The sequence below is a fragment of the Heteronotia binoei genome, chromosome 6, assembly GCF_032191835.1.
Source record: "Heteronotia binoei isolate CCM8104 ecotype False Entrance Well chromosome 6, APGP_CSIRO_Hbin_v1, whole genome shotgun sequence".
Classification (NCBI taxonomy): domain Eukaryota; kingdom Metazoa; phylum Chordata; class Lepidosauria; order Squamata; family Gekkonidae; genus Heteronotia; species Heteronotia binoei.
In genome coordinates, this window is record NC_083228.1 from 108,273,596 (window position 1) to 108,301,361 (window position 27,766).

Consider the following 27,766-nt stretch of genomic DNA (forward strand, 5'->3'; position numbering starts at 1 on the left):
CATTGGTTCTCAAAATTTGTCAAAGGGCAGTAGTATATATGGTCTGTCAAACTCTGCTTTCCACTAAACTTTGAGCAGTTGACTATTAAGTTTTTAAGTGCACTTATTACCCATGATATTACAGAGAAACTGAAGCAAATATTTCACTATTTCAAAGGTGGGTTTGAACTTCTAGGCTCTGCAGTCTGTATTTAGACGTTTCTTTTTAGTGCTATCAAGCCAGGATATACATAGCCCTGGGATCTCTGCTTCCATTGTGGGGAAGATTCCAGCTGGGCATGCAAATAGTTTAACTGAAGTGAGTTGGTTTTCCAGTTAACCCATGCATCTGCATTCCAACAATTTGGTGTCAATTTCTGAAACCACAAATCTTAATAAGCCATGCTCATGTATGTCTTAGTTTAATGACAAATGCAGCCTGCATGATGTGCCTTTGAAAGCATCCATTGCTTGTAGCATTTCTAAGTCACAACTTTATGAGCTATTGTGGGGGAAAATTTAATGTGTAGGTTTAGCTCTTAAGGTTAAGTCAATATATTTAAATGAATGCCTTACTGGAACTTTGAGATTCAATATGAGAATCAGACTGCTCTCAAACAATATTAAAACTACCAGCTAAGCACTGAATTGAACCATTTTCATATTCCAGGGGTCCTTGACTTTACCACATCTGTACGCACTTCTAGAAACTTGTGGCCCTGTTCCTGTGGCAGCTATTTTGTCAGTCATTAGTGTTGGAAGGTTCCAAGCTAAGTATCCTCTAGTAATGGCAGGTGCTTTCAAGCAAGCAGAAAATCAATGTGTTCTGTACTCTTCTGGAGCATCTCCCCCACTGAGGAAGCAGAAGATTGCTGGGATTGAGACATTGTTGGGGAAGACATTTCTGATTTTTAAAGAGTATTATACCTTAAATAGCCACAGGCAAAAGTGGTGTAGTTAAGAAGGTGGATTCTAATCTGGAGAATCATGTTTGATTCTCCACTCTTCCATGTTAAGCCCACTGGGTGACCTTGGGCCAGTCACAGTTCTCTCAGAACTCACTCCCACCATCCTCAGGTGGCTGTTGTGGAGGAAAGGGAAGGCAATTGTAAGATGCTTTGAGACTCCCTGAGGTAGAGAAAAGCAAGGTATAAAAGCTAACTTTTTACTGTCCCAGAAAAAAGTGCATTTAAAACTGTGGCTGTGCTTTTTTTTTGTCTAATTCAAGTCCCTTTGGATTTTACTGAGATATAAGTTTAGCAACAGAAGAAAATATATTTGGGGACTTAAAGCAGCTCACCTTTCCCCACCTCATGGATTTTATCCTATCAACCCCTTTCAGGATAGGTGTTCAGAACCATCTTGCAAAGCAGAACTAGCTAGTTTGATTTCTGGCTTCCAACCAAGAATTGGGAAGGCATACCAGAGTTTAATTAGGTATTGGTTCCTAACAATAGCATATGAAAAAATAATTACCTCCTCAGATAACCTAAGTGGTCACAGTCTTGCAGATATGAGGGACCAAGGCTACCATGAACTGAGCTCACTAATTGATGGGCAGCTGATGAAATGACTGCAGAACAAGTGTAATGTGCATGTTCACCCAGTTATAAAAAGCAAAGCTGCAGCATTCTGCTCTGAGTCTGAGCTGAGACCTAAAGAATGCAGTACAGTAGTCTACATTACCATGGCATAGATCTCTGTGGCCAGATCAGCTGAGTCAAGGCAGGAGCCATCTTCCAGTCTAACACACAGTTGGACAGAAGTGTTTAAGTTTGGTTTTTGTTTTGTTTTGTTTTTGGGGGCGGGTTGCAAGTTGCATCAACTTCCTTGTCCAGCTGTAAGGCTGACTCTATAATCCAATCAGTAAGGAACAGCAGCACCCCATCAAAAGTGGGAAGTACAATTCTCAGTCAGCATCACTGCTTTCTTGCTTGATTTGTTTGCTCACTTTGATCTATTTAACCACAGCAGTCAGGCAACTGCTCAAGACCTTTTACTACATCAACAGGGGACTTGCATAGAGATAAAAGTTGGGTATCATCAACATATCGAACATCAATCCTAAAAGTATGAATAATTTTCTTCTAAAGGCTTCTGGTTGAACATAGAGGTAAGACTGTACCACGTGAAACCCCACATTGAAGATAACTGGTCTTCCACAGCAACCCTTTGAGTCCGATCCATAAGGAATAATTTTAATCAGTCCAAGGGCACATCTTCAACGGGATGACTCGTTCTGTAATGAAGGCTGTAAGCAGATCTAGTAGCAGCGCAAAAAAGTATACCTGTTACATTAAAATGGAGGTCATAAACCTGAAGTTTGTCCACTGCTGCACTCACAATCACTTTGTACAGGAAGAGCAAATTAGAGACCAGGGAGTAACTGGCTTCATTTTTCTGTAGGGATGGTTTTTTTAAGCAGTGAAATGATAAAACTGCCTCTGAATGGCTGAGGGATGGGGCCATGAGTTATTGACTGATTTCTGATGCACACAGAAGGCTAGTTAATGGAGTTCTTATATGCTTTTAGCACCCAAAATGCACAAGAAAGTAGCACGGTCTTCATAGATCCCAATATCCTGGGTAAATCACTGACAATGTATTAGGAATTTCTTTCATATGATCTATATTACAGTCAGTGTCACTCCAGGTAAGAGCACAATGATATCATTTGCTGTTTTAACCATAAGCCAGGTCTGTAGATGTGGCATACAGATTTTCTAAATAAATAAGATTTGGGGGGAAAAGTTGTTTCTTCAAAGGATTGGTTTTCAACATGAGAATAGAGACAGAAAATAAAGACAAATGTTTACTTATACAAATCAAGATTCTAGCTATGCAGTATAGCAAAAGGTACACAGCATACATTAAATTCCAGTATTCAGGGTGTTAACATCATGACCTCAACCAAAATATTGCTGCAGGTAAAACAAATAAAATGCTATACTTTCAAAATTGGATTAAGTCCAACCTAAGAATTCAAAATGTTTTGCTCCCATTCTTTATGTCCCTCATCTTCCCTGATATAGTTTAGCAAACAATTGAGATGGTTGCGAAAGTACAACTTGGTCATCTAAATGCTACTTGACAAAAGTATTTTAGCATTTGCTACTGCTATTCAACATCTGCTTAACACACATGAAATTAGATGCTATTATTATCAAGGATTCAAAAGATAATTCTCTTAGTCATGCTGTTTAAAGTCCCTGATAGAAACTCTCCCAATGTCTAATTTCAAGAAGTCTGATGAAATGTAACCCATTATCTGTAACTTTATTGTACAATACAGCTACCACCCAAAGATGACAGAGCAATTCAAAATGCTTATATGCATGCTGACTTAACAGTTACCAATGTGTCAGCCTCCACTCTGGTCCCAACATAACAATTATAAATCCATCAAAGTTTTAATTTCGTTAATTTTGGTTTCACTAGAGGAAGGCTTTTTGGTGCCGAAGGCTCCGGCTGCAAGCTCTCTCTTCTTGTTCTGAATTTTCAGCATATTTTCTTCCACTGAGTGCTTCACAATGAACTAAAATGAAAATGTAAAAGTATGGTCAAACAGAAAGGAAACGAGCCACAGCTTTTTAAAAATATATACGCTATTGAAAATTCACTGGTTTGACTCCTATAACTCCCGTTCTCTCAGTGAGGAGTCTTGCTCCAACAGAAAAAGCTTTTTCCATCAGAAAAGATTAGCATAAAGGAATGCCAAGATTCAACCCATTATCTTTAAGTATGAAATGTTAACTTGCCCAACGTAAGACAAAATTTGGACCAAGCAGAAGCCAATGGAAAAAAATTATTCCCCTTAAACTTAGTAGTATCCCAGTATAGCAACACACTTCCATATATGTATTCCCCTTCCCTATCATTCAGTGACTGTGGCTCAGCAGTAGAGCATCTGCTTGGTAAGCAAAAGTCCCAGGTTCAATCCCCGGCATCTCCAACTAAAAAGGGTCCAGGCAAGAAGGTGTAAAAAAACCTCAGCTTGAGACCCTGGAGAGCCACTGCCAGTCTGAGTAGACAATACTGACTTTCATGGACTGAGGGTCTGATTCAGTAGAAAGCAGCTTTGTATGTTCATATGCCCATACAAAGCTTTTTTAAAAACTTCAGATCTTCCCCATCTGTTTCAAAGGAGGAGCATGGAGCTGGATTCAGATCCTCACCCCATCTGCTTTTTACCACTCAAAAGCTAGTAAGTAAGGTTTCATTTTTTAAAAAAGGGATTGAAACACACAGCCCAGGGCTGCTCAATACACACTGTCTACTGCACTGGAGTCAGCTGACAGCTCACCTTTGTGATGATCACATCCTGTTTCTGCCCAAGTCTATGACATCTGTCAAAACACTGGTCCTCTGCAGCAGGATTCCAAGCCTAGAGATATTAAACATTCCAATTAAGCTTTGCTGTAAGTAATGTATTTTCAAACATAATATTTCTTAAAAATATAGAAAAGGACTTTACATATAATTTTATCTAAAGATTCAGAGTCTTCCACCAGTGTAATTTTTAGCATTAGAACTCCCAGAGACACTCACTCAACTGTGGGGTGCCTCAGGGAGCAGTTCTCTCCCCGATGTTATTTAACATCTACATGTGCCCCCTTGCCCAGATTGCCCGGAGATATGGGCTGGGTTGTCACCAGTACGCAGATGACACCCAGCTCTATCTATTGATGGACGGCTGGGCCGCCGATGTTCCTATAAATCTGGACCGGGCGCTGCAAGCCGTGGCAGACTGGATCAGGTCGAGTGGGCTGAAACTGAATCCAGCGAAGACAGAGGTCCTTTGTCTAGGGCGTGTTGGTCCGGAGGGAGGGATCTCCCTTCCAGCTTTTGACGGTGCGTCACTGGTACCAGTGCGCAGGGTCAGGAGCTTGGGAGTGCTACTGGAGTCTTCCTTGACAATGGAGGCCCAGATAGCAGCCACTGCCAAATCCGCCTTTTTCCATCTTAGGCGGGCGAGGCAGTTGGCTCCCTTCCTGGAGCGCAATGACCTGGCAACAGTGATCCATGCAACGGTCACCTCGAGGCTAGACTACTGTAATGCCCTCTACATGGGGCTGCCCCTGTGCCGAACCCAGAAGCTGCAACTAGTGCAGAATGCAGCAGCCAGACTGCTATTGGGCGTACCTCGGTGGGAACATGTGCGGGCTGGGCTGCGGGAACTGCATTGGCTGCCAGTTATTTACCGAGTTCCTTACAAGGTGCTGGTTATTACCTTTAAAGCCCTATATGGCCGAGGACCTGCTTACCTTAGGGACTGCCTCTCTCCATATGTTCCCCAGAGAGCACTGCGATCCAGCTCACAAAACCTTCTGGAAATACCTGGGCCAAAGGAGGCCAAACTAAAAACAACTAGAGAACAGGCCTTCTCTATAAAAGCACCCCAATGGTGGAACCAGCTGCCGGAAGAGGTGCGGGCCCTACAGGACATTAGCCAATTCCGTAGGGCGTGCAAAACTGCCCTCTTCCGGCTAGCCTTCCAAGATGGAACCTGAAATGAACACCATGCCATCACTAACATCAACAATTGAGATAGCAATAAGATGAGATTATTTTAGATTGATTTTAGACTTTTATATTATGTAAACTTAATGGTACATTTTAAATGGTATAGAAATGTATAATTGTTTTATTGTTTAACATGGCTTTTGCCACACCCTCCCGGCAGGGAGGGCGGGATATAAATAAAATTTTATTATTATTATTATTATTATTATTATTATTATTATTATTATTATTATTATTATTATTATTATTTATTAAAACATTTTTACCCCACCTTTCTGGGTGCAGACATAAGACAGGCATACAAAGCCAGACACAGACAGCTCATTTCTCCATTTCGTCTTATTATGATAGTCTCACGGGGAGGAGGAAGTTCATTGGCAAACAATTCTGGACAACCATTTTTTCTGGCTTCTAACTTAGGAGCTACCAGGAACCCAACAGCTGATGACATAAGCACCCAATCTAAGAGTCAAACCAGAGTATAATACCCCAACTCCTGGTATATGTCACCAATCATTCACATTGCCACCTGCCCAAGCAACCAAATTGGGCTGATATTTTACACATCATAAAGTTTTAGAAAGTAGTAGTAAGTAGACAATACTTACTGGATCCATTAAAAAGACTCGTGAAGCTGCTGTCAGATTCAAGCCAACACCACCTGCTTTTAGAGATAACAGCATTACAGTTGGGGATCCAGCTTCAGTGCTCTGGAACTGCTGAATGGCCTCTACTCTTTTCTTCTGTCTCAGTGTCCCATCCAAACGAGTGAAGACAAAACCAGATTTTCTGTAGCAGAAAAAAAGTGATGTGATTAGGCAATCTATTTAGTGCTCTTACCAAGAGAATGACGGCCTGATTGGGGAGGGGTTTTTTCTAGGTGTGAAAAGCTACTACCACAAGGAGGACAAAACAGAGCAATGGAATGGCATCTGCTATCGTCTAGTGATTTAAGTGACATTTTAAACAAGCTTAATTTTACTCAAGCATGTATTCCTGCTTACCTCAGTGGTACCTCTATTAGAGAGAGGAATTTCGTGAACTGAGAAACAATTATACTCTTAATAGCTGGATTTTGCTTTCTTAGATCTAGCAAAGCATGCATTAGGGCATTGACCTGAAACACACAAGACAATTTATTTTCAGTTTACAAATAAATTTCTTTTTTTAATTTTTCTAGGTTATTCTTATGATTAAAGGAAGAAAAAAACCTACGCATTTTCAGAATGGCGTGTATTAAAGTGACCAGTTTTTTCTCCGCATCTTGTTGCCACATACCAAAAATTCTTTTCCTCAGGCAGATGAAAGTAAGCTCAACACGCAAAGAATGAGGAAGAAATAAACTGGTGTCTTATGTAACAAAAATTCTTGCAACACCTTAAACATGCTCTCCTATAAACCTCCATGAGCCAGAGATCACTTCATCAGATGCTTAATCACAAAAAACTGCTAACCAGTCCACATGGTTTACCCTTCCTCTAGTCTTAAGCATATTCTTTCAGATTGCAGACCTCAACTATAAAGTTAACTTAACTTGTCAATGTTAACATTTACTCCTTTTTAGAAAGAAGTAAAGTTGTTACATTTAAAAAGGGAATAAAATCCAAGAAAAGCACAGGAAGATTTCAGGAATTCACAACATTGAGAAATGGAGTTTATTCATGTGTTACAATTCTTGCCTCTGCCACACTTTCAGAGACCACTGTACTAACCACTCCATGTTTTTCCTTCTAGAATTCTTCCCACCCTATCCCAAAACATAACTGTGACTCTTAGTGACTGTGACAAGTCAGGGCACATAAGAGAAGAGTGAATCTTACATAAATGTTCCTAAAATACAGCAGTGTCTCCCTCTGCTCCAGCAAGATGGCCCTTCTAGGTTATCACCATCAAAATAAGCACAAGGGAAATACTCCAACTTGAGACTTAAGTACTACATGAAAGGAAATAATCTATAGGGAGCAATGTGAATTGTTAAAAGCCCAACAAGGGAACAGAAGGGGAAAGGTGTGCACAGCATCAAAATAAGGGGAAGAAAATAGGTCCAGGATGGTAAAAGTTAGCTACACACAAAAAGACTGAGAAGTCATACAGCCAGCCCTCTTTGTTACTTTCTTTTTATTAAGCAGAATCCACATACCAAACTAGAGGTTCAGACTGGCTGCAGCACAAACTATTCAAGGCAACACAAACCAAAGCATGGATGAATGCCTAACCTACTCAAGCCAGAAGACAAGCATGTTGGCAAGACAGGCTGAATGGCTGCCAAGCAGTTTAGAAGCCTTTGTGCCACCCTGAAGAGCAGTCTGCTTATGTAGCAGAGTTTCACTACATACATTTGGAAGTGACTATTAATGTTTCAAGAGTGTTCACTTAGAAGTTTTCCCTTGAAGTATTTAACAAGAACAACAGATAGGATTTTTTCCGACACTGAAATTTTTGGCTGGACTCAAACAAACCACCAACTTTCCCCTAACTCACTTTCTGCTTATAGTACCTTGCACCCCAGAAGCTGCTCCAATAGTAAGACAAACTTCAGGAATTGTGTGGGCACAGAATATTGTAGAGCAGCAATCAGGGAGGGGGGGGGGGGGGAGAGGATCAGTATGCTTCTATTTTCAAAAAAACAGGCTTGAACCAAAACCCGTTATAATCCCTCCTACATTACTTTGAGGCCTGAATTCAGAATCTGAACAATTTCTCTAGCTTATAGATGATTTTGGATTTATATCCCGCCCTATACTGTGAATCTCAGAGCGGTCACAATCTCCTCTACCTTCCCCCCACCACAACAAACACCTTATGAGGTAGGTGGGGCTGAGAGTGCTTTTACAGCACCTGCCCTTTCAAGGACAGCTTCTATGAAAGCTATGGCTGACCCAAGGCCATCTCAACAGGTGCAAGTGGAGGAGTGGGGAATCAAACCCGGTTCTCCCAGATAAGAGTCCACGCACTTATCCACTACACCAAAATATATAGGTATATTTTGTTTGCAATGAACTAAAAACCTCCCCGGATAAAGGGGATATAAACTATGTATGCCTCTTTAGTTTGCTCTTAGGGTGTTTTCTGTTGAGCAGTAGCTTTACTGTTTGGTGTAGTGGTTAAGTGTGCAGACTCTTATCTGGGAGAACCGGGTTTGATTCCCCACTCTTCCACTTGCAGCTGCTGGAATGGCCTTGGGTCAGTTTGCCATAGTTCTGGCAGAGGTTGTCCTTGAAAGGGCAGCTGCTGTGAGAGTCCTCTCAGCCCCACCCACCTCACAGGGTGTCTGTTGTTGGGGAGGAAGCTAAAGGAGATTGTGAGCCACTCAGACTTTGAGATGGACAGCGGGATATAAATCCAATATCATCATCTTCTTGCAGATACCTCCTGAGTTAGAGCGATCTGACGTCTTCAGATTTACAACTTTGAGTGGGGGTTGGACTAGATGGGGGTTGGATTGAGCAGGGGGCTGGACCAGATAGCCTAAATAGCCCCTTCCAACTCTGATTCTAATTTGCTCTCAGCTGTGTTTCATGGCCTGACCTCCTCCACTTCTTAAGATTTATGGATACGATTATCTACAGTCAAATAAATATTTTCTTGAAGACAAAAAGAGAACCCCTGCTAAAGTAATCTCTCACGGGATTATAAAAACTTCTAAACAACTTTTTGAAACAATAACTCTGAGAATAAATTTAATTAAGAAAGGAACGCAAGAAATGAAATTGTAAAAGCTAACTGGATGAGGAATTTATTATTTTCCCCATCCTTTAAGCTTTAATTTTATTCTCAGTGAAAATGTGCATGGATAAAAGCTTTTTGGCTGTGAAGACAAATCTGCCGTCAGACTGTTCTTATATTTACCTTAGAAGTTTGCTTGTTTGTTAAATATACATAATAGAAGATAAGACTCTGAGATACTCTGGGACTATCTGACCTCTGTTGTCATGGTGAAAAGAATACAAATGGCTGACAGCCAAAAATGAAACTTTAAAAAAATTGTTGGTGAAAAAACACAGTTAAACACAAACAGCTAAAAGTGAAATTATTTGATTCAAAAATGTTCTATAACAGGTGCCAGAATGAACCTGTCACATCAGATATGATGCAGCAACCACTCAAACAAATGGGATACAGAATAGAGTAAAATAGAGAATCTGGAAAGAGACTTTGAGAAAAGAATCAGAATCCTGGGAAATTTAAACATGAAATGAAAGATGATGAGAAAGAACTTGAAGTAGAGAGGGACTGTGGCTCAGTGGTAGAGACCATGTCGTTATGGTTAAGCAGAAGGTCCCAGGTTCAATCCCCGGCATCTCCAACTAAAAGGGTCCAGGCAAAGAGGTGTGAAAAACCTCACCTTGAGACCCTGGAGAGCCGCTGCCAGTTTGAGTAGACAATACTGACTTTGATGGACAGAGGATCTGATTCAGTATAAGGCAGCTTATGTTCATATGAAGTTAAGCAAATCAATTAAAAAGTGGTTGCTGTAGAAAATAAAATAGAAGAGACTGAGAAAGACCTCAGGAGGCATGCGGGTTTATTAGTTCTTATGGACTTGAGAGAAAAGGAGTACGGTCTGAAATTGACAACTATGCAAGAAGAAACAGATAAAGATTTCAAAGAGTATTATATCACTTTTGGCCAATTTTCTGCAAAGGGAATTTGCAGAAGATTCTGAAGTGTAAGATACAGTTGAAGCCAGAGTCCTTTTTCTTAGGTCTTATGAACAATCAGTTGGAAAGAAGTTATGGACTTCTCTTCTTATATTTGACAACAGTGAAAATGTTACATGCATAGAAATGGAAATACCCAAAAACACCTATAGTAAAAGAATGGCTAGAGAAGCTGCCGGACCATGTCGTTATGGTTAAATTTATGGTATTGGTTAGGGAAATGATAATTATTTTATTTACTAGAGATTGGCTTTTTAAACGAAGGATGGTTTGATGTGGGTTTTTTAAATAAGAAATTTATTTAAGGGGAAACAGAAAGTTCTTGTTTTTATATATAGACAAAAAGTTTTTATATATAAACAAGAAAAAAATTGTAATCAAAAGTATATTTGTTGTAAAGAAGATTGGAAGCCTTTTATGTTCCATCCTTTTTATTTTTCTTCTCCTTTGTTTTCTTCTTTTGTTTTTAGTCTTCATGTTGTATCTTGTTGATGTTGTGTATGGTTTCAATTTTCCTCTTTCTGTATGTTTGCTAGTTTTATTAATTTAATAAAATTAAAATCTCAATATTAAAAAAGAAAAGAGAGAATGAATTTATACCCCACTCTTCACTACCCAAAAGAGTCTCAGAGCAGAATACAATCTCCTTTCCATTTCCCTCCCCACAACATATACCCTGTGAGGTAGGTGGAGCTGAGAGCTGACAGAAACTGCTATTGAGAGAAACAGCTCTGTGAGAACTTGTGACTGACTCAAGGTCACATCAGCAGGTGCGTATGGAAGAATGGTGTATCAACCAGATAAGAGTCCGTGAACTTAAAAGCTACAACAAGCTGGCTCTCAGAAGGGTTATAATCTTTCTGCATGTTTTCTAGTTTTTTAAAAAAGAAAATTCTAATGCACCATAGTTTAAAAAAAAAAAAGAAAATTCTAGTGCATCATTTACCTTTGAACTTGATACCCATTCTTGATCAAACTTTGTATCATCAGAATCTTCCAAAGGACATTCTACAAGTTGCTCTAATCCAACCTCTTTCCTGCAAAGAGGGCATTTAGCATTTGGCTGTAAAACATTAACAGTGTTCATTGGTAGTGTGTTCTGTAAATACATGCATATTGTCCGTTTCATGTTACATATCAATAACAGTTCAGTATCTTCAATTTAGAACTGCAAGCAACTTCACAAAATGGGAGGGGGCTGTTTTAATAAGGAACTACCAAGGAATGTTAATACTACAGAGGAATATCATTTTTCTTTGGGGGTAATATATCTGCTACATACGATAACATGAACACCCCTTAACATTATTGCCAGGCAACCTTCTACAATAACCAGGTAACACTGTACTACAAATGAATCCACATAACATTTCTTTCACAAAAACAGTCCCAATGAATTAATATATGCATGTACTTTCTTCTCTAGAAACCCTGCATAACATAACTTCAGCTTTTTTTTCTGGTAGGCACAGCAGTTATCCAATTAACTGTCATTCCCTACCTAATTACTAGGCAATATCACATAGGTTATCTTACAATAGCTGTTGGTTTTTTTTTTTTTGCATTGTCCAGTCACAGCTATCTTGTGACAACCCTGTGGGGTTTTCAAGGCAAGGGACATTCAGAAGCGGCTCACCATTGCCTGCCCCCGCATCATAGCCCTGGTATTCCTTGGAGGTCTCCCATCCAAACACTAGCCAGGGCCCACCCTACTTTGCTTCCAAGATCTGATGAGATCATGCAAGCCTTGGCTATCCAAGTCAGGGCTAGTTTGAATAACACTTTAATAATCTTTTCAAATGGCTCAAGAGGCTCAAAACACCTCAAGTCTCAATGAGAAAAGTAGAGTTTAAAGAACATAAAGAAACACTGACTTCTGATCCCATTTAAGGTTTGACTGATTACCAAATATGAAGCTCCCAACAAATATCCCTCAAGATAGGGGGAGCAGCTTTTGACTGCCTCCATTTTGCTTTGTAGCTATCCAATTCTACTTGTAGCAAACAAGTCCTTGCGTGCTACAGTCTATGACAGACTTAGAAAGCTGCTACTCTCAAATCTGAAATAAGGCAGGTAAATAAGAATCCCGCTTCATTCAAAGGTGGATTAACAAGCAGTTTAACCAGAATTCAAACCTCATGAATTCTGATTCCCAGCCTAACAGACTATCTACCAGTGTTCCCTCTAGACTGTGTTAGTATGAACTGGCTCACAGTTTTTCAGTCTCCAAATAACACATTTTTGTCTTAGCTCAGGAAGGATGGCCCCAGAGCAAACCAAATAAAATCAAATAAAACCAGTAGCCACTCACAACTTTAATGTCAGTAGCTCACGAAGTAAAATTTTTGCACACAAGACTCCACAGCTTAGAGAAAGCACTGCTATCTACTGCTGTCCCCTAACTCTTGATCTATGCATCAATGGTTTTTAATTAAAAACATTTCTATACTGCCTGTCCAGGAATCCCTTTCTTCCAACTTTGCTTGAAGAACCAAAAAGCTTTATAAACACCATGAAGCAGAACCTTTTAGATTATTCTCAGGTGTCCACATAAAGTCATAAGGCACCATAACCACAGGAGAAGGACCAGTTGTTGTAGAATAATGTCCAGTCTCAATGTGAGCCTGTTATGTTGTAGCCAGTGTTCCCTCTAAGCTGAGTTAGTGTGAGCTAGCTCACAGATTTTTAGTCTCTAGTTCACACATTTTTGTTTTAGCTCAGGAAAGTTGACCCCAGAGCACACTAATTTATGCAGCAGCTCACAACTTTAATGCCAGTAGCTCACAAAATAGAATTTTTGCTCTCAAGACTCTGCAACTTAGAGGGAACATTGGTTGTAGCCTTGCCCATATAGAAGAAAAGTTGCAAGAGCCAATGGGTTAGATCCTATGCATCTTTTCTGCTCTTGCAAGTTTTCTTTTAGAAAAAGCCGAGGCAAAAGCAGAATGGACAATTTGTTCACTTCCTGCTCATTCTCTGCAGCTGTCCATGTTCTGTGTCCCCCCAACTCTGGAGTCATCTTTTCAGTGTCCACAAGTACAGGAAGGGTGGCTACAAGTAGAAGGGTGTTCTACAGGAATGGTGGGCTAAAAATCAAATCAAAACAAAAAACCTCAACTGATAACAATTTTAACAAGAGAACAGGTAGTAGTTATAGTTGATCTAGTGAAATACCTTTTATTCACACGTACAAACTGAATAAGTTACAAGAAATTTTATACTATGGACACTGGCCATATTGGGGTTAAATTCCCTTTTCCCCCCCAAAGAGGTGTTTTGGTCAGTGTCAACATTATAATTCTACTGCTCGACACTGGATTAATGTGAAGATGCACTAATTGCTCCACTTGTAAATTCTTTTCTCCAGCTCTGCTGATGAGCTCTACATGAAAAATTCTGGTTACATAACAGCAGAATAGAAGTGCTTTGTTTTCACTGAAGAACTCTCAACTATATAAACAGAGGATCAACTATTATTCATTCTTTGCTTTTTAAAAAGAGGTGAAGCTCTAAATACACAATACAAACACACCCCGAGACAATTTATACTAACATGACGAATGGATAACAAATAAAAACAAACACCACTTCAGTATACAGTCTGAAGTGCTGATGCAGATTTAACCTCAACACAACGCAAATATCATGGCCTGTCTGTATCAGAAATGCTCTGAATCCAAACTCAATTTCCAACCTTTGAGTGGGCAGAAGTCTTCTATAATCTGACTATCATGCTAGAAATTCAGTAACTTAATTTCCCAAGGAACAGAAGGGGTGGCACAAACAATGGGAAAACTAACTCCACATCAACAACATGGTATTGAAAAGGATGCTGGGAACATCCTGATAAAGCCAAAGGTAGGAGAACACAGATAAGGAGCCACCTTTTGAATACAATATAACTGTTATGCTGTAAAGTATTTTCAATCAGGATCCCCTTAAGAGTCTTCTTTTTGTGTGAAAAAGACTCTTTGGAGTATAGGAATTACTTATTGGGAGAGTTACCCTTTGATTAAGTCAACCTACCTGAAGAAGGGCTCCGTTCTTGAAATGCAGTTATCCGGAAAGTATTATATACGACATTTGATCTATAGTACATCTTCAACAAGAGAGAATGGAATGCTGAGCTACAAAGAAAACTGTGTGCTATTGCCTTGAGGACTTGACTGCTTGGACATTTGCACCTATTATGCCAACATAACACTTACGGAGGAGTCTTTCTAGCACTTTATATTTCTTGATATATTGTTTGTTTAAGTGTGGAATACTTCTTTGAATATAATTATTTGCATAATTTAAGTGTAGTGTCTTTTAGAACACAGTTATATTGTATTCAAAACGGAACATCCTGATAGGCATTTCTGTGCTATGCATTTTTGCTCTCCACTGATTGCTGGACCATTTCACAGGCTTTGGAAGAGCTTTCCAATTCTATATAATCACAGGTCCTTGTTGTATAAGCTGTTTCTTTACCAGGGACTATGCATCCTGGGGAAACACTATTCATGTCTGTCCTGCCTGCCAGCATGTACCAAGGGACAGAAGCTATGCAGAATGTGACACAAAGGTCTTTGCTTGTACCTGCTGGCATGCAACCAGGGCTGCAGAGACCACAGAAGGAGAATCTAGGGCAAATATCAGGGCTTAGTAGTCCTCTTTTCTCCAGAATTAAGCAAGGAACTATTTATTTAATGTAGTTATGTACTGCACTCTCAATATAGTCAAAGGCTTCCATCAATGAATACAGAGACAAATCAGACAACATAGGACTGATCAGTGAGGAGAAAAGATCACATCACATCTCTATAAGAGAACTGCTGCTTTTGGAACATTAAGTAGCTGTACCTTCCCCATCACCAACACGATACAGTTACCAGTTACCCAGTCATTCCTATAGGAAAAACAAAGGCAATTCCTCTAAACATAAAAAAATTGGAGGTGAGGATGTATTTGCTATGCCAGTGAGAATTTTTATTACCTACAGAATGAGAACACTTTTTTTCCCTATCTGCCTGAAACATTGCAAGCATGATTCCCCGGTTGAAAGGTACAATACTGAAAAAATGTCACTGGGGGCAGCAGGGTTGGAGGAAATACCCACTAACAGAAACTACCAGATTGTTCTCCAAATAAATCTGGCTTTACTTCAGATACTGAAGAAAACTCAGGTTTTTTAAATTCTACCCATCCCAAATAAACTCTTTCCCAGAACACCCAGAACCAGTACAATGGCAGATCAGCATCAAATGGACAGCAAAGCAAATCTGATGTTCAAACAGAATCAGCAGATGAGACATCCTGAATTCACAGCAGCAGCAAATTCAAAGAGGTTATAAAGGAATTTAACTGGTTTATAAACACAACACAATAATCTTTCAGTTGCCAAAGACTAACAAACATCACTTTAGAATAGTTAATGACTAGACTAAGGGCAGTAACTAACCTTCTCCCTTTGGATGACTTCACAAATGCATGGCTTACAGTACACATGAGCACAGTGGGTTATCACAGGAATACTGAGAGAGTCTAAGCAAATAGCGCATTCTTCATCAGAACCAGAGCTTAGAACTAGCTTCATCTTTTCTATTAATTTTGCACGCAGTTCTTCAGGAGTATCATTACCTGCCCACAGGAAAAAAAAAAACACATTAAAGACAAAACATGACTGGGTACATTACTACCTGGGTATTACAGCTGTCACTTACTGAGAACCATTAACTTTTAACACGAGTACTGAACACATACTCCTCAGACAAAATTACTTTGAAAATCGGGGGGTGGGGGAGAAAAGAATCCAAAACTGAAAGACTGAGGGCTAGTTCAGGCCCTCCATGTGCCAAGTGGCTGTCAGGATGAAGGCAAGCAAGTGACAGCTGATGTCCCTCCCTACACACTGCTATGGCATCTTTCTCCTTCATGTGGTAAAGAGTCCTTTGTGGGTGGTAAAGTGCAAACAGATGATCACATCTGTTCCTTAGTTAACTATACCAAAAAGGCTCTAAAAGGGTTGGAGATTCTAAAGCATTAAAAGGTGGTGAGAAAAAAAAGGAGCTGCTGTTCTCCAACTCATCATATGCTTTACTCTCTAAGCATATTTGCTTGCTGAGGATGTAACCACACAGATCTGAGTTCTAACAAACCATTACAAGCAAGGTAATAAATGTATGTATAACAAAATCAAGTATTTCATCTGTTTTTTTCAGTACCTGTGATCAAAGCATTGTTATATTTTAATAGGAATGAATTTACTGACCTTCTTCAAAGGTAGATGAAGGTGCACTTGCACAGAGATGGGGATGACAACACAACTGTCTCAATCTAAGCAGTGCACCCAGAACATCTGCATAGTGGGTCAAAACAGTTCCCTCATTGAAATACCTGAAAAATAGAGCAAAATGTGGTTTACCACTTCAGTAGCCACTCAAGCCGTGTAAATCCTCCAGGCTTGCAATATAAATTGTGCATATTATTATTTCATTAGATTTATTAGGCTGCTCTTCCCTGCAGACAGGGCTCAGAGCATCTTACAACAGAAGACAAATATAATAAGTAATAAAACTTTAAAAAAAAACAATTTAAAACAATTTACTTTGCCTACTCTGTCACTCCAGCACACAATGGCTGCAAACTGCAGTTTTGTGTTACCCAAAAATCATCAAATGTTTTGGATTTAGCTTACAATCCAAATAATTTTCACATGTGACTATAATCAGGGCCACCAACAGAAAAGGACTGGGGGGGGATCAGCTGGGGTACCCCTGAAGCCATCATTTCATCCTGAAGCTAGTGGCCGATTTTGAATCTCCTGGCTTTATTCTCAGATGAGTTATACCTGCCACTGTGGTGTAGTGGTTAAAGGGTCAAACTGGGTACTGGAAAATCCAGGTTCAAATCTCCACTCTTCCATGAAAGCTTGGGCCAGTATCACACTCTCAGCCTAACCTATGCTCACAGGGTTGTTGTAAGGATAAAATGGAGGATGTGAGATTGATGTAAGCTGCTGTGAAGGTCCCTATTGGGGAGAAAGGTGGGTATAAAGAAAGTAAACATACAAAAATGGTTGCAAATGGAATCTTTGTCCAGGGCCCATGGTGGCTCTCAGCAGCCCTAACTGTAGTCCTCTGATAAGTTTTGTATGTTCAAGACTGAGGAGCCATCTGGCTAAAACCTCTTGCAACATTTCAAACACAGCACAGTGTTTACCAAGGCAAATTGCTTTGCATATGATTATAACAGACCAAGCTGGAATTAACAGCTGCAGGTGTTACTCCATTTCCACCATGCTGCCTTCTTTATAAATCACACTGCCATTTCTGATTCTGTCATTCGTGCAAGATAATATTATGAACATTTCATCAAGTAGCACTAGTATAAAGATTGCAGTCAAGCACAGCTAGTGTTACAACTACTGGAAACAAGTGCTCAGTGTCACACTTAAGTTGTCCTAACTTTATACTTTTACTCTGCTTTCCAGTTTTTTAAAACCACATATACTAAGACAATAAGATACTGTTGTAAATCAGACTGTAAAAACAATTTAAATGCAACGTAATGGAATTTTCTTTCTCCACTTATAAGTTGGCACTATTTACCTGCTAATAGCAACTGTGCTCTCATTCTTCACTGAATGATAAATTAGTTTCTCTTCATCTGTAAGAGTAATATGCTGAATAAATACTTTACGTTCTGGAAGCTTCAAAACTGGCTTCCCTTTAACTTTGCTTGTTTTCGTTCTTCGAAGAGTAATGCTCTTAATCAGGGACTGTAAACGCCTAGCAAAACAAAGGAAGTGCCCATGAGACAGGTTGTATTAATACTTAAACAAATTTTATATTTCATTGCATTGCTAAGTATTGCAAATGAAGCTAGGCAATGTTGCATTTTCCTATAGTAATGAGAAAAGAATTATGTTTATTGGATGATTTTAACATCCGTATTCTTCATGGCAACAAAAATATTATTTGTACATCATGCTTTACTAAGAGATACAGGAAGCATTTCATACTTAAGCCCGCCTTGATCTCCCATAGTGACAGGACGCTGGATTGTTCGGTGCCACCATTCTCTGTCTGTAAACGGTTTCAGCTTTAAAAAGGAAAGAAGAGACCACAAATCCTTCAAGGAATTCTGAATAGGTGTGCCTAAAAAGAAGGGGGGGAACCCACACATGTTAACACCATGCTCAGTTAACAGAAAATGATAAAATAAACGTCAAAACTAGTAAGCAAACCTCAAACAAACAAAACCCTACAAAGCTTAAACCTTACCACAGAATTTCTTCTGAATATAACCACTGTCAGTTTTATTATGTAAAATTAACCAAACATATTTTGCATGTTATTAAAATTATCTCAAGAAATTACTACTGTATATTAAAATTCTATTTCCCAGACAAGACTACCTGAAACCACTTTCACATACTTTAAACATTTATTAGCTGCTCATAAAGTCAGAAATGTAAGTACGGTCAGGGCTGAAAGGCTGGTTTGTAGATGGGAACCCACAGACTTATGAGGCAATACATCAATATTCAGAACACCACATGCAGGAGACGTGGCAATCAATCTTGACATTTTAATTCACTGATTTAAAAAATGAATGCTTAAAAACAGCAGCTTTTTGAAAAGAAGAAAGCCTTCCTATAATGAAATATAACTATCTGAGCATCTACTGAGATGTGCTATAGTGAGGGATCTTTTAGTCTGGTACAGATGTACCTCATAAGTCCTTGCCTTTCAGGACTGGGAGGGCACTGTTTTGCAGTGGGTTCAGTCATCCTGCCTTGGAGGTAGGTATCAGACTGTGCGTTCTATAAGGCTCTATCTTGTCCCCCACACCTTTCAACATCTGTATAAATAAAGCTGCTGGGAGAGGACTTCCAAACATTTAGGCTGAGTTGTCAGCAATGTGCGGATGACTCGGCTCTACCTCATATTTCCAGCAGATCCCAGAAAAGCTCTGGAAAGTGGGAATGAGTGCCTGGGGGCAGTTTTGGATTGGATGAGAACTAACAAACTGAAATTTAATCCTAACACAACGGAGGTGTTACTAGTGCAAGGAAGGTTTGACCCAGGAATGAATATAGCTCTTTTTTTGGATGAAGTTACTCTCCTCCTAAAGCAGTAGGTTTCCAGGTGCTGCTGGAGCTGGACATCCTGAGGGATAAGCAGATGGCAGAGCAGGGGTGCCTATCATCAGCGCTGGCTGGTGATTTGGCTGCAGTTTTTCTTGAAGGAAAGATCCTGTCATCATGGTGCATGTCACGATAACATTCAGATTACATTAATGCAATGTGCTCTACAGCGGCTGCACTTGAAGACTGTCTGAAGCTACAGCTGGTAAGGAATACTGCAGCCAAAATGTTGGCTAGAGTGGGTCACAGAGACTATATCACTCCAGCCTTGTTCCATTTACACTGGATCCCAATTTGTTTCCAGTCCCAATCCAAGGTCCTCAATTCAAAGTCCTATACATATTGGAGCCGATATATCTTAGGGATCACCTTTTCCCATATGAATCTACCTGTCTGGTCATCTTTGGAGGTCTTGCTTTGGGTTCCCCTGCCATCAGAGACTAGACAGGTGGTAACTGGAGAAAGCACATTCTCAGTTGCACACCAAAACTTTCAAACTCCCTCCACAGGCAGATTCATGTCGCTCTCTCTCTCTCTGTATTTTGCCAGCAGGTGAAGACTTTTTTGTTTCACTTGGCATACCCCTGGTTGTGTGTCTGTATGTCTGCATATACTTATTGTACGTTTTAATGCTTTATGTTTGCCACCTTGGGGACTATTTTGGTGGAAAGGCAGATTATACATGTTTTCAATAAAGGTAGATAATCCCCTGTGCAAGCACCAGTCATTGCTGACTCTGGGGTGACGTTGCTTTCACAACATTTTCATGGCAGACTTTTTACGGGGTGGTTTGCCATTGCCTTCCCCAGTCATTTACACTTTCCCCCCAGCAAGCTGGGTCCTCATTTTACTGACATCGGAAGGATGGAAGGCTTTTTTATTTATTTATTTTTATTTATTTGTAATTTATATCCCGCTCTTCCCACCAAGTGGCTCAGGGCGGCTTACAACATATAAAATCTAACATTAAAATATAAAGTTTAAACATTTCATAAAATTAACATGGATTAAAATTAAACAATTAAGACAGTTCAAGCAATTTACAGATTAAAATTATTAAAACAACTATGAGTCGACTACCTGAACCCAGCTTCCGCCGGGATCAAACTCAGGTCATAAGCAGTGCTTGGACTGCAGTACTGCAGCTTACCACTCTGCGCCTTTTTCAATACATACATAAACCCAATAGTATGTTCTCGGAAGAAAATTAAAAAAATCTATAACCCTTTTGGCTGTGTTACACTGACAGTGAGAAAAGGACATGGTCATTTCTTCTATTAATTGTGGCCAGTTTGTGGTCATATTGTAAGACAGCAACAGCAAAGCTGTTCTGTCCCACCAAGGCAGCATTTGTAGCCAAACAAGCATCAAGTACTACAACTGTAGTCTCTAGCTAGCAGAAGTCACTCACCGCAGCGAGTTAACAGAGAGGCTGCTGTGCACAGCCTATGACATAAGTACCTGTCAAAATCCATCTTCTTCGGGCATCCAGATCTAGTACAGCCTTAGTTTGCTGAGCATTTGGGTTCCGTATTGTGTGCCCTTCATCCAACACCACTCTCAGCCACTTAACTTTGTGCAGAGGACTATCATTTTTTGCCTTGAACAAAATAAGAACTATTCTGATATTTTTGAACACACATTTTATCTTGCAGAAAAAGCTTCGTGAATTTAACATAAGAACAACAAAGGAAATCAGCTGCATCAAATATTCTGCATTCCTTGAATACAGACCACTCACGCCAAGTACAGTGAAACTGTATGCATGTATGCAAGTAGAGGCCAAACTTTCATTTTAGTACTCCCCAAATTATGGTAATTTAAATACATACTCTGTATTTGCATTTAAAGTAAACTCTACAGAAATATATATATATTGAACTACTGTCAGTCATCTATCATTTTAAGAAAAAATAATCAAGGTACCAGTTTCAAAACCAATAAAATAGCAGTTAAATAACAGTTTTTCTTAAAGGACCAATATCCACTACAAAGCAAGTGTATTAGTACTTCCATGGAGGGATGAGGATAGCCTAGACTCCACTTGGTTCTAAAAAGCAAGCACCCACATTGAGATACAATATAATACCAGAGATTTAAGGATTTTCCCATCCTACTCACAAATGGAAATAAGCCACTAATGGACCAAAACATTAGTCAATTCATGTAGCACCTTCACACAGTATACTAACACAGTTACTCTTCAGTTTAAACCACATGTCCCTCCCCACACTTCCAACTGCCCTCATATCTCCTAAGTAACAAAAAGCAATTGCTACTTGATGGAAAATACTTCATGTATTTGAAAAGAACTTAACCCACTTTTAACTCATAATATAGCCCCCTAAACTGAAGTTGTACCAAAAACACAGATGAAACTGTTTTAAATGACTTACTGACATTTATCAAGGTAAACTTAAACTTCCTCCCCCCAAAAAATTACTAATCCAGGAGTTTTCATGGAACAGTAAAGAACAGAACAAGTCAACCCAAATGAAAAACTTTCAGGGTTTCTATGATGAGGAATGTCAAGTGTCTTGAGGACTCCTTCTATACCAGCCCATTTAGAAAATCATCTGGGTAAGTTCCAAGCCCAGCTTTACAATCATGTGAATACTTCAATGCCGAGCAGATTAAAACTCAATAGCTGCGGTATTATCCCTATTTTTGCCATTGGATTACACTGAAATTGTAGCAACTGAACATTAAGTAATCTTGATATTTTGCTTCCTTAAAAAAACACTGGTGCAAAGAATCACTTCCATAGAAGGCCTGGAAAAATATTAGTACTAAAAAGTACTGAACTTTTATACACAAAAGTCCTGTTCCTATAACTTATACACTTTTTGCCCTCTAAGATGAAAGGGGCCACTCTTTTACAAAAATGTCTTATTTACTTACACTGTAGTCACTAGATAAAACACTGTACGTTGTTAACACGATATCCTGTCTTGAAAGGATTGCTGGATCTTTGGTGCGCTCTGAACCATAGTAAACGTAAGTGTTCAGATGAACATCTGGATCAATATGTTCCTCTAGCTGATCCTGAAATTAAAGTTGATAGAAGAGAACTATGTCCAACTGACAGCTATCAATTATTGCCAACAGTAGATTTTCTTCAAACAATAGCCATGGTGAAACTACACTACAGTTACTGGTGAAACTACGCTAAAATAAGGAGATAATACAATTAACTAACTTTATTTTTGCAACTTTGAGGGAAGCAGTCCTTGAGCAAGGTCAAGGAAGTCACAATCCCAACTTGTATTCAGGCTTGTTGCCTAATAGAACAGACCTTTACTGCCACCATTCTCAAGTTATGGAAGGATCTCCCCAATGAGGTTCACACTTATGTTTCCTGTGGCATTTTGATTGAAATAAAAAAACCCCTTTTTACAAAGTGACTGCACTTTTTTTGCAGTTGTTGACTGAGTATTAATGGAGCTCTATAACCTGCTGTTACAACATGCATTGATTTTTGCAGGGCTGTATTTTTGGTTATATTTATTGTTTATTTTGCTGGAAAGCACCTCAAGACTTGGACTAATCATATACACTCCCCCCACTTCAGGTCTACTAGGAAATGAGAGGAAAAGGATGCTGGACTCTCCCCCCACCAAGCCCAGAAGCAGGGGGAGAAGAAGCAGGAAATAAACACAACATGCTTATGTCACCCAGAAGTGATGTAGGTATGCCAGTCATGCTGGGGATGTGCTCTGGTTTTTGGGAAAACTAAAGTTTGAAGCCAATTTTACCATAGAGTTGTGCTCAAAAACCACAGTATCACTCCCAACCAATGTTCCCTCTAAACTGTGGAGTCTTATGAGCAAAAATTCTACTTTGTGAGCAACTGGCAATAAAGTTGCGAGATACTGCATAAATTAGTTTGCTCTAGAGGGCCATTTTTCCTGAGCTGAGACAAAAATGTGTGAGCTGGAGGCTAAAAAATTGTGAGCTAGCTCACACTAACTCAGCTTAGAGGGAACACTGCTCCCAATATACCTATATTACTTCTGAGTGATGTAGACATTGTGTTTATTTCCAGGTATGTCACTTTTCACTCTCGGAAAACTCCCTCCATCCCCGCCCACAAGTCCAACAGACCTAGCAACCCTAGACATCAGTCTCTATAACAAGAGGTATTATTGCTATAATTTCAATGTGGTTCCATCCAATAACTCCTTTCAAATATTCCTTAATGGAATATTTGTCTGAAGAATATTCCTTAATGGAATATTCCTTTATTGGATCCAGTCCACTGCCTTTTCCTGCATGAAAACTGAGAACACAAACAAAAACTACTAAATTTCAAAGACTAGAAAAACCAAATTAGACATTTCAACAGCATTCTACTGAAGGAATAATGCAAGTCCCCTATTCAAAGAAGCTATAGTAGAAAAGACGATGATTAAAAATCAAAACTTACAGTCCAGTTGCTAAGAACAGAAAGTGGACAGATGATCAGCGTTGCTCTAAGATTCTCCTCAGCTTCAGTATTATTAGACTGCACGACAGTACCACCTTAAAGGAGAGGGGGAAAACACACCACTAGAAATGCACACACAACAATGTTCTCTTGTAGTGCATGGAGAAATGAAACATAATAAATTCTATGCACTGTCCATGTGCTAACATTTTTGCTAACTTTCAATTATTGTAGAACAAAATAGGAGTCAATTGCACCTTTAAGACCAACGTAGTTTTATTCAGAACGTAAGCTTCCGTGTGCATTCACACTTCTTCAGACAAGGAATAAGGTACAGTAAGCAATGTACAGTAAGCATAGCGGGGTTTGGAATGCCAAGTGGTACAAAGTTAAAAACCAATAGCAGAATAGTAAAATTAACAAATTCAGAAAACCTTTGATCTGGGTTGCATTAGCGTGGGAAACCATAAACAGTAACATGTCAGAATGTGAGAATGCCTGTTAATTATTCTATTGCTAATAAACTTGGGACAAAAAGAAGGCATTTGCTCAAAACTTTAATGCCAGTTCTCACATTCTGACATGTTACTACTGTTTATGGTTTTCCACACTAATGCAACCCAGATCAAAGGTTTTCTGAATTTGTTACTATTGGTTTTTAACTTGGTACTACGTTAGTCTTAAAGGTGCAGTTGACTCCTATTTTGTTCTACTACTTCAGACCAACACGGCTGCCTATTTGGATCTTTCAATTATTGTGTTTACTACTGCAAAGGAATTCCTACATGTGTCTTGCAGATATAAATGTTCCAGATATTTCGCCTTCCCATCTACAAACTTACTATTGTATTGTGAGCATTTCACTTTTGAGTGATATAACAGGAATAAAGTGACTGTGGGCTCAATACCTTTTTTCTTTGCCTTCTTTGAAGAAACGGCTGGTTTCCCAAGAGCAGAGGCAAATGCATTATCCTCCACATCACAAGAAGCTCCTGTCAAAAACACAGATTTTAGAACCAATTGTTTGTGTAGACGTTTCACTTTGTAATCTTTCTGCTCCATAGAACAGGTAAGTCGTTTAAAATGTATTATTTCAAGGAGACAGCTTATAAATATTCAGTCAGGTTAGTGCTTAGCCATATGTGTATTCAGTATTCTTAGTACAACTAAAAGAGATGGAAACTAAAATTCATCCACTACAACTTCATAAAAGAATCTCCACTCCCTTTTTCCTTTTAACTGAGTCTCAGCTTCTCTCAATATTCTTTCCCTTTGGATGTTTAATCCTCACCAGGCCAGGTTTTTTTATTTACTTCCCTTTCCCATTTAGTTAATTTACAAAGTCATATTTTTCTACATACCTGAAAAGTTCTTCAAGTATCAGCCCCTAGCTTGACTGTGGGTTTTGCTGCTCGAGTTATCCATACAAGGACTAGCCAGTTAACCATTAGATAATAATTCTTCCTAGCTTAGACCAGGGGTAGCCAACGGTAGCTCTCCAGAAGTTTTTTGCCTACAACTTCCATCAGCCCCAGCCAGCATGGCCAATGGCTGGGGCTGATGGGAGTTGTAGGCAAAAAAACATCTGGAGAACTACAGTTGGCCACCCCTGGCTTAGACCCATACCCAATTCAGACAAGGTATATATTTGGCCTAGAAACTTCCTCCATGAATGTGATGGGGAAGCATAAATGCTTTCACCACACCTATAGCATAAAATATGATGTGATAGTAGATCTGGACTACTAATGAAAAGCCACAACATGCATTCATATATTGGTAGGGCTTAATATAAATGGCCATGCCAGTTCAGTATCTGACAGAAAGGGACATTCCAGGGACTCAGACAGAAAATGGTCTTTCTAATTCCCAATACCAAAATTCCTCTAACTAGAGATGTAAGAGACTGAATGCAGAACCTCACGACTAACAGAGGTCTCCAGAGGCTCTGGCTGAAGTTTTTTCAAGCCTTGCTACCAAACATTCCATTCACAGATGAGATACATAAGACTGAACATGAGAATTCTGCATTCAAAACATATGTACTACTACCGCACACGTGAAATATTGCACCATACAAATGATGAGAACAGAGTTGGCCAATTCTAGCAAAGAGGCCGCTGCATCTTTGGTTCTTTAAATTCATTCCCAGTGCCCCTACCCTGTAAAAACATTCAGAATAACCACTTGCATGACCCACTAAGGAAGACAAAAAAAATTTAATTGGTACAAGTGCACAGTTATTCAAAATCCAATTAAAACATTTTATTCAACAAAATTGATTAACATGATCCAGAGATATCAGCGTTTCAAAGCCTGATAGTTATTTAGAAACTACTTTGCTGTTTAGTAAATTCTTAATGCAATGGATGGACTTGATAAAGTGATACCGGTTTCCCAATGTCTAGTTTAGAGACACTTAGCAGGAGTCTTAAATCACCACCTTTAGTAATCTGGATTCAATTTCTTTGCAGATAAGCTGGATGACTAAACTAAAACCACATTCTGCCAAACATGTTAGATATGCAATGAGCCTCTTAACCACTGCAGCGCAGGACAGAGAACAGAAATTTGTTTCTGTAACCAAAATTCTTATTACAATTCCTTAAACTGTGGCTTCAGCTCAATGTTATTTTTGCATCTTAATTGGATAACTGACAGAAAAATTAGGATAATAAAAATTCTGGTAATCAGGTGACAAATTATGCTATGTACGTATAAATACTGGAGGAAAAAATGGGAATTTTAGGAAAATCAATATGCATATTAAAGAGAGCAATCCAAATAAGTCTAATCAGAATTTTCTCAGGTCTATTTAGGGGCTTACTTCTAAGACAGCATTCTTCAGGATTGCACTGTAGAATTTTTATAAAGTTCATTCACCCACAAAATAATGCTTGACTGGGAATATGGGTCTCTGTTTCTGAAAATACAAAAAAAAAAAAACTATAAATGGATACTGGATAATTCATAAAACATAAAAGTTCTTGGAAGTCAAAAATCAATTAAGGAAAATACTGGCTTGAACTCAAAGGAATAAAAGGCTGGTTTTAATTTATTCCTCCTTTTAATACTTTTATTAGGTTTTTTTATTATTTTACTACTGCAATTTGAAATACAGTAATATTATCTTTACAAAGGTGTGGCTGCAAAAAATTATCTTTTGCAAAAAAACCCCACCAAATTTCCCTCCAGTATTTATTTTTACTCTAATTTTACCCTTATTACCAGAATTTTTAAAATTATTTATACCGCGTTTTCCATCAGTTACCAATGCTTTCCTTCTACCCAAACTTTTTTTCTTAAAATAATTTTTCCCTTTTTCAAAAAAGTCATTGAGAAATCTTAAATTCTTACATAACCTAGAAATATTAACATTGGATGGGCTATGATAAAAAATTAACAAAAAAGAACACTCTGTAATCAACAGGTTCAGTAACCAAGGACACAATTATGTTAAAAATTTACCAGCTAAAAACTTGAAAATGACAGACAAAAACACACATGAGATAAGTTTCTCAAAACACAATATACTGGTCATAGAGCTCTAGTGGTGTATTTACTAAAAATCCTGATAGTTTCCACCAGGTTTCACTACTGTGCAGCAGCAGCATAAATGGAAGTGCATACCCAGTCAATTAAAAGTGAACAAAGCAGCTGAAGGGACCCACTTCCAGCTCCCTCCCTGCCAACTCCTTACTTTGTGCCCCGTTTGGTAATCCAACCTTCCCTCCCGAGAGCAGTACTGCCCACTTTGGGAACCACTGTTCTAGACAAACAATGAATGAACTTAATATAATTAAAAATTACAATTACTTGCAACATTATTCTGATGCATAATTATAATTATCAAAAGCATCAGCAGAATACTATTAACTTTTTAGGGTGCAAAACTACCATGGTATTTTGTAAGGGTCTCACTACGCAATTCTAACATAAACTCACTGATTTCAATATAAGTTTAAATGCTGAGAGTCTCATACCTTTTCTTTTTCTTGCTCCTCGCTGTGTTCTTTTTGCTTTAGCTAATAAAACAGGGGAGGG

General features: G+C 38.9%; 1 protein-coding gene across 1 annotated transcript in view; it reads right to left on the minus strand.

Moving 5' to 3' along the window:
* Positions 1 to 2,778: 2,778 nt before the first annotated feature.
* The window catches only part of HLTF (helicase like transcription factor), a 37,652-nt gene continuing 12,664 nt past the window's right edge, over positions 2,779 to 27,766 (minus strand). Inside the window, exons 12-25 of the mRNA XM_060242322.1 lie at positions 27,706 to 27,747; positions 24,631 to 24,714; positions 23,723 to 23,817; positions 22,198 to 22,341; positions 20,758 to 20,896; positions 18,169 to 18,304; positions 17,756 to 17,935; positions 16,417 to 16,541; positions 15,607 to 15,785; positions 11,110 to 11,226; positions 6,507 to 6,619; positions 6,111 to 6,291; positions 4,283 to 4,363; positions 2,779 to 3,514 (exon numbers count right to left, since the gene is read on the minus strand). Coding sequence (XP_060098305.1) covers positions 3,371 to 3,514; positions 4,283 to 4,363; positions 6,111 to 6,291; positions 6,507 to 6,619; positions 11,110 to 11,226; positions 15,607 to 15,785; positions 16,417 to 16,541; positions 17,756 to 17,935; positions 18,169 to 18,304; positions 20,758 to 20,896; positions 22,198 to 22,341; positions 23,723 to 23,817; positions 24,631 to 24,714; positions 27,706 to 27,747 — 1,760 coding nt within the window. The 3' untranslated portion in view covers positions 2,779 to 3,370. The remainder of the gene's footprint in view (positions 3,515 to 4,282; positions 4,364 to 6,110; positions 6,292 to 6,506; positions 6,620 to 11,109; positions 11,227 to 15,606; positions 15,786 to 16,416; positions 16,542 to 17,755; positions 17,936 to 18,168; positions 18,305 to 20,757; positions 20,897 to 22,197; positions 22,342 to 23,722; positions 23,818 to 24,630; positions 24,715 to 27,705; positions 27,748 to 27,766) is intronic.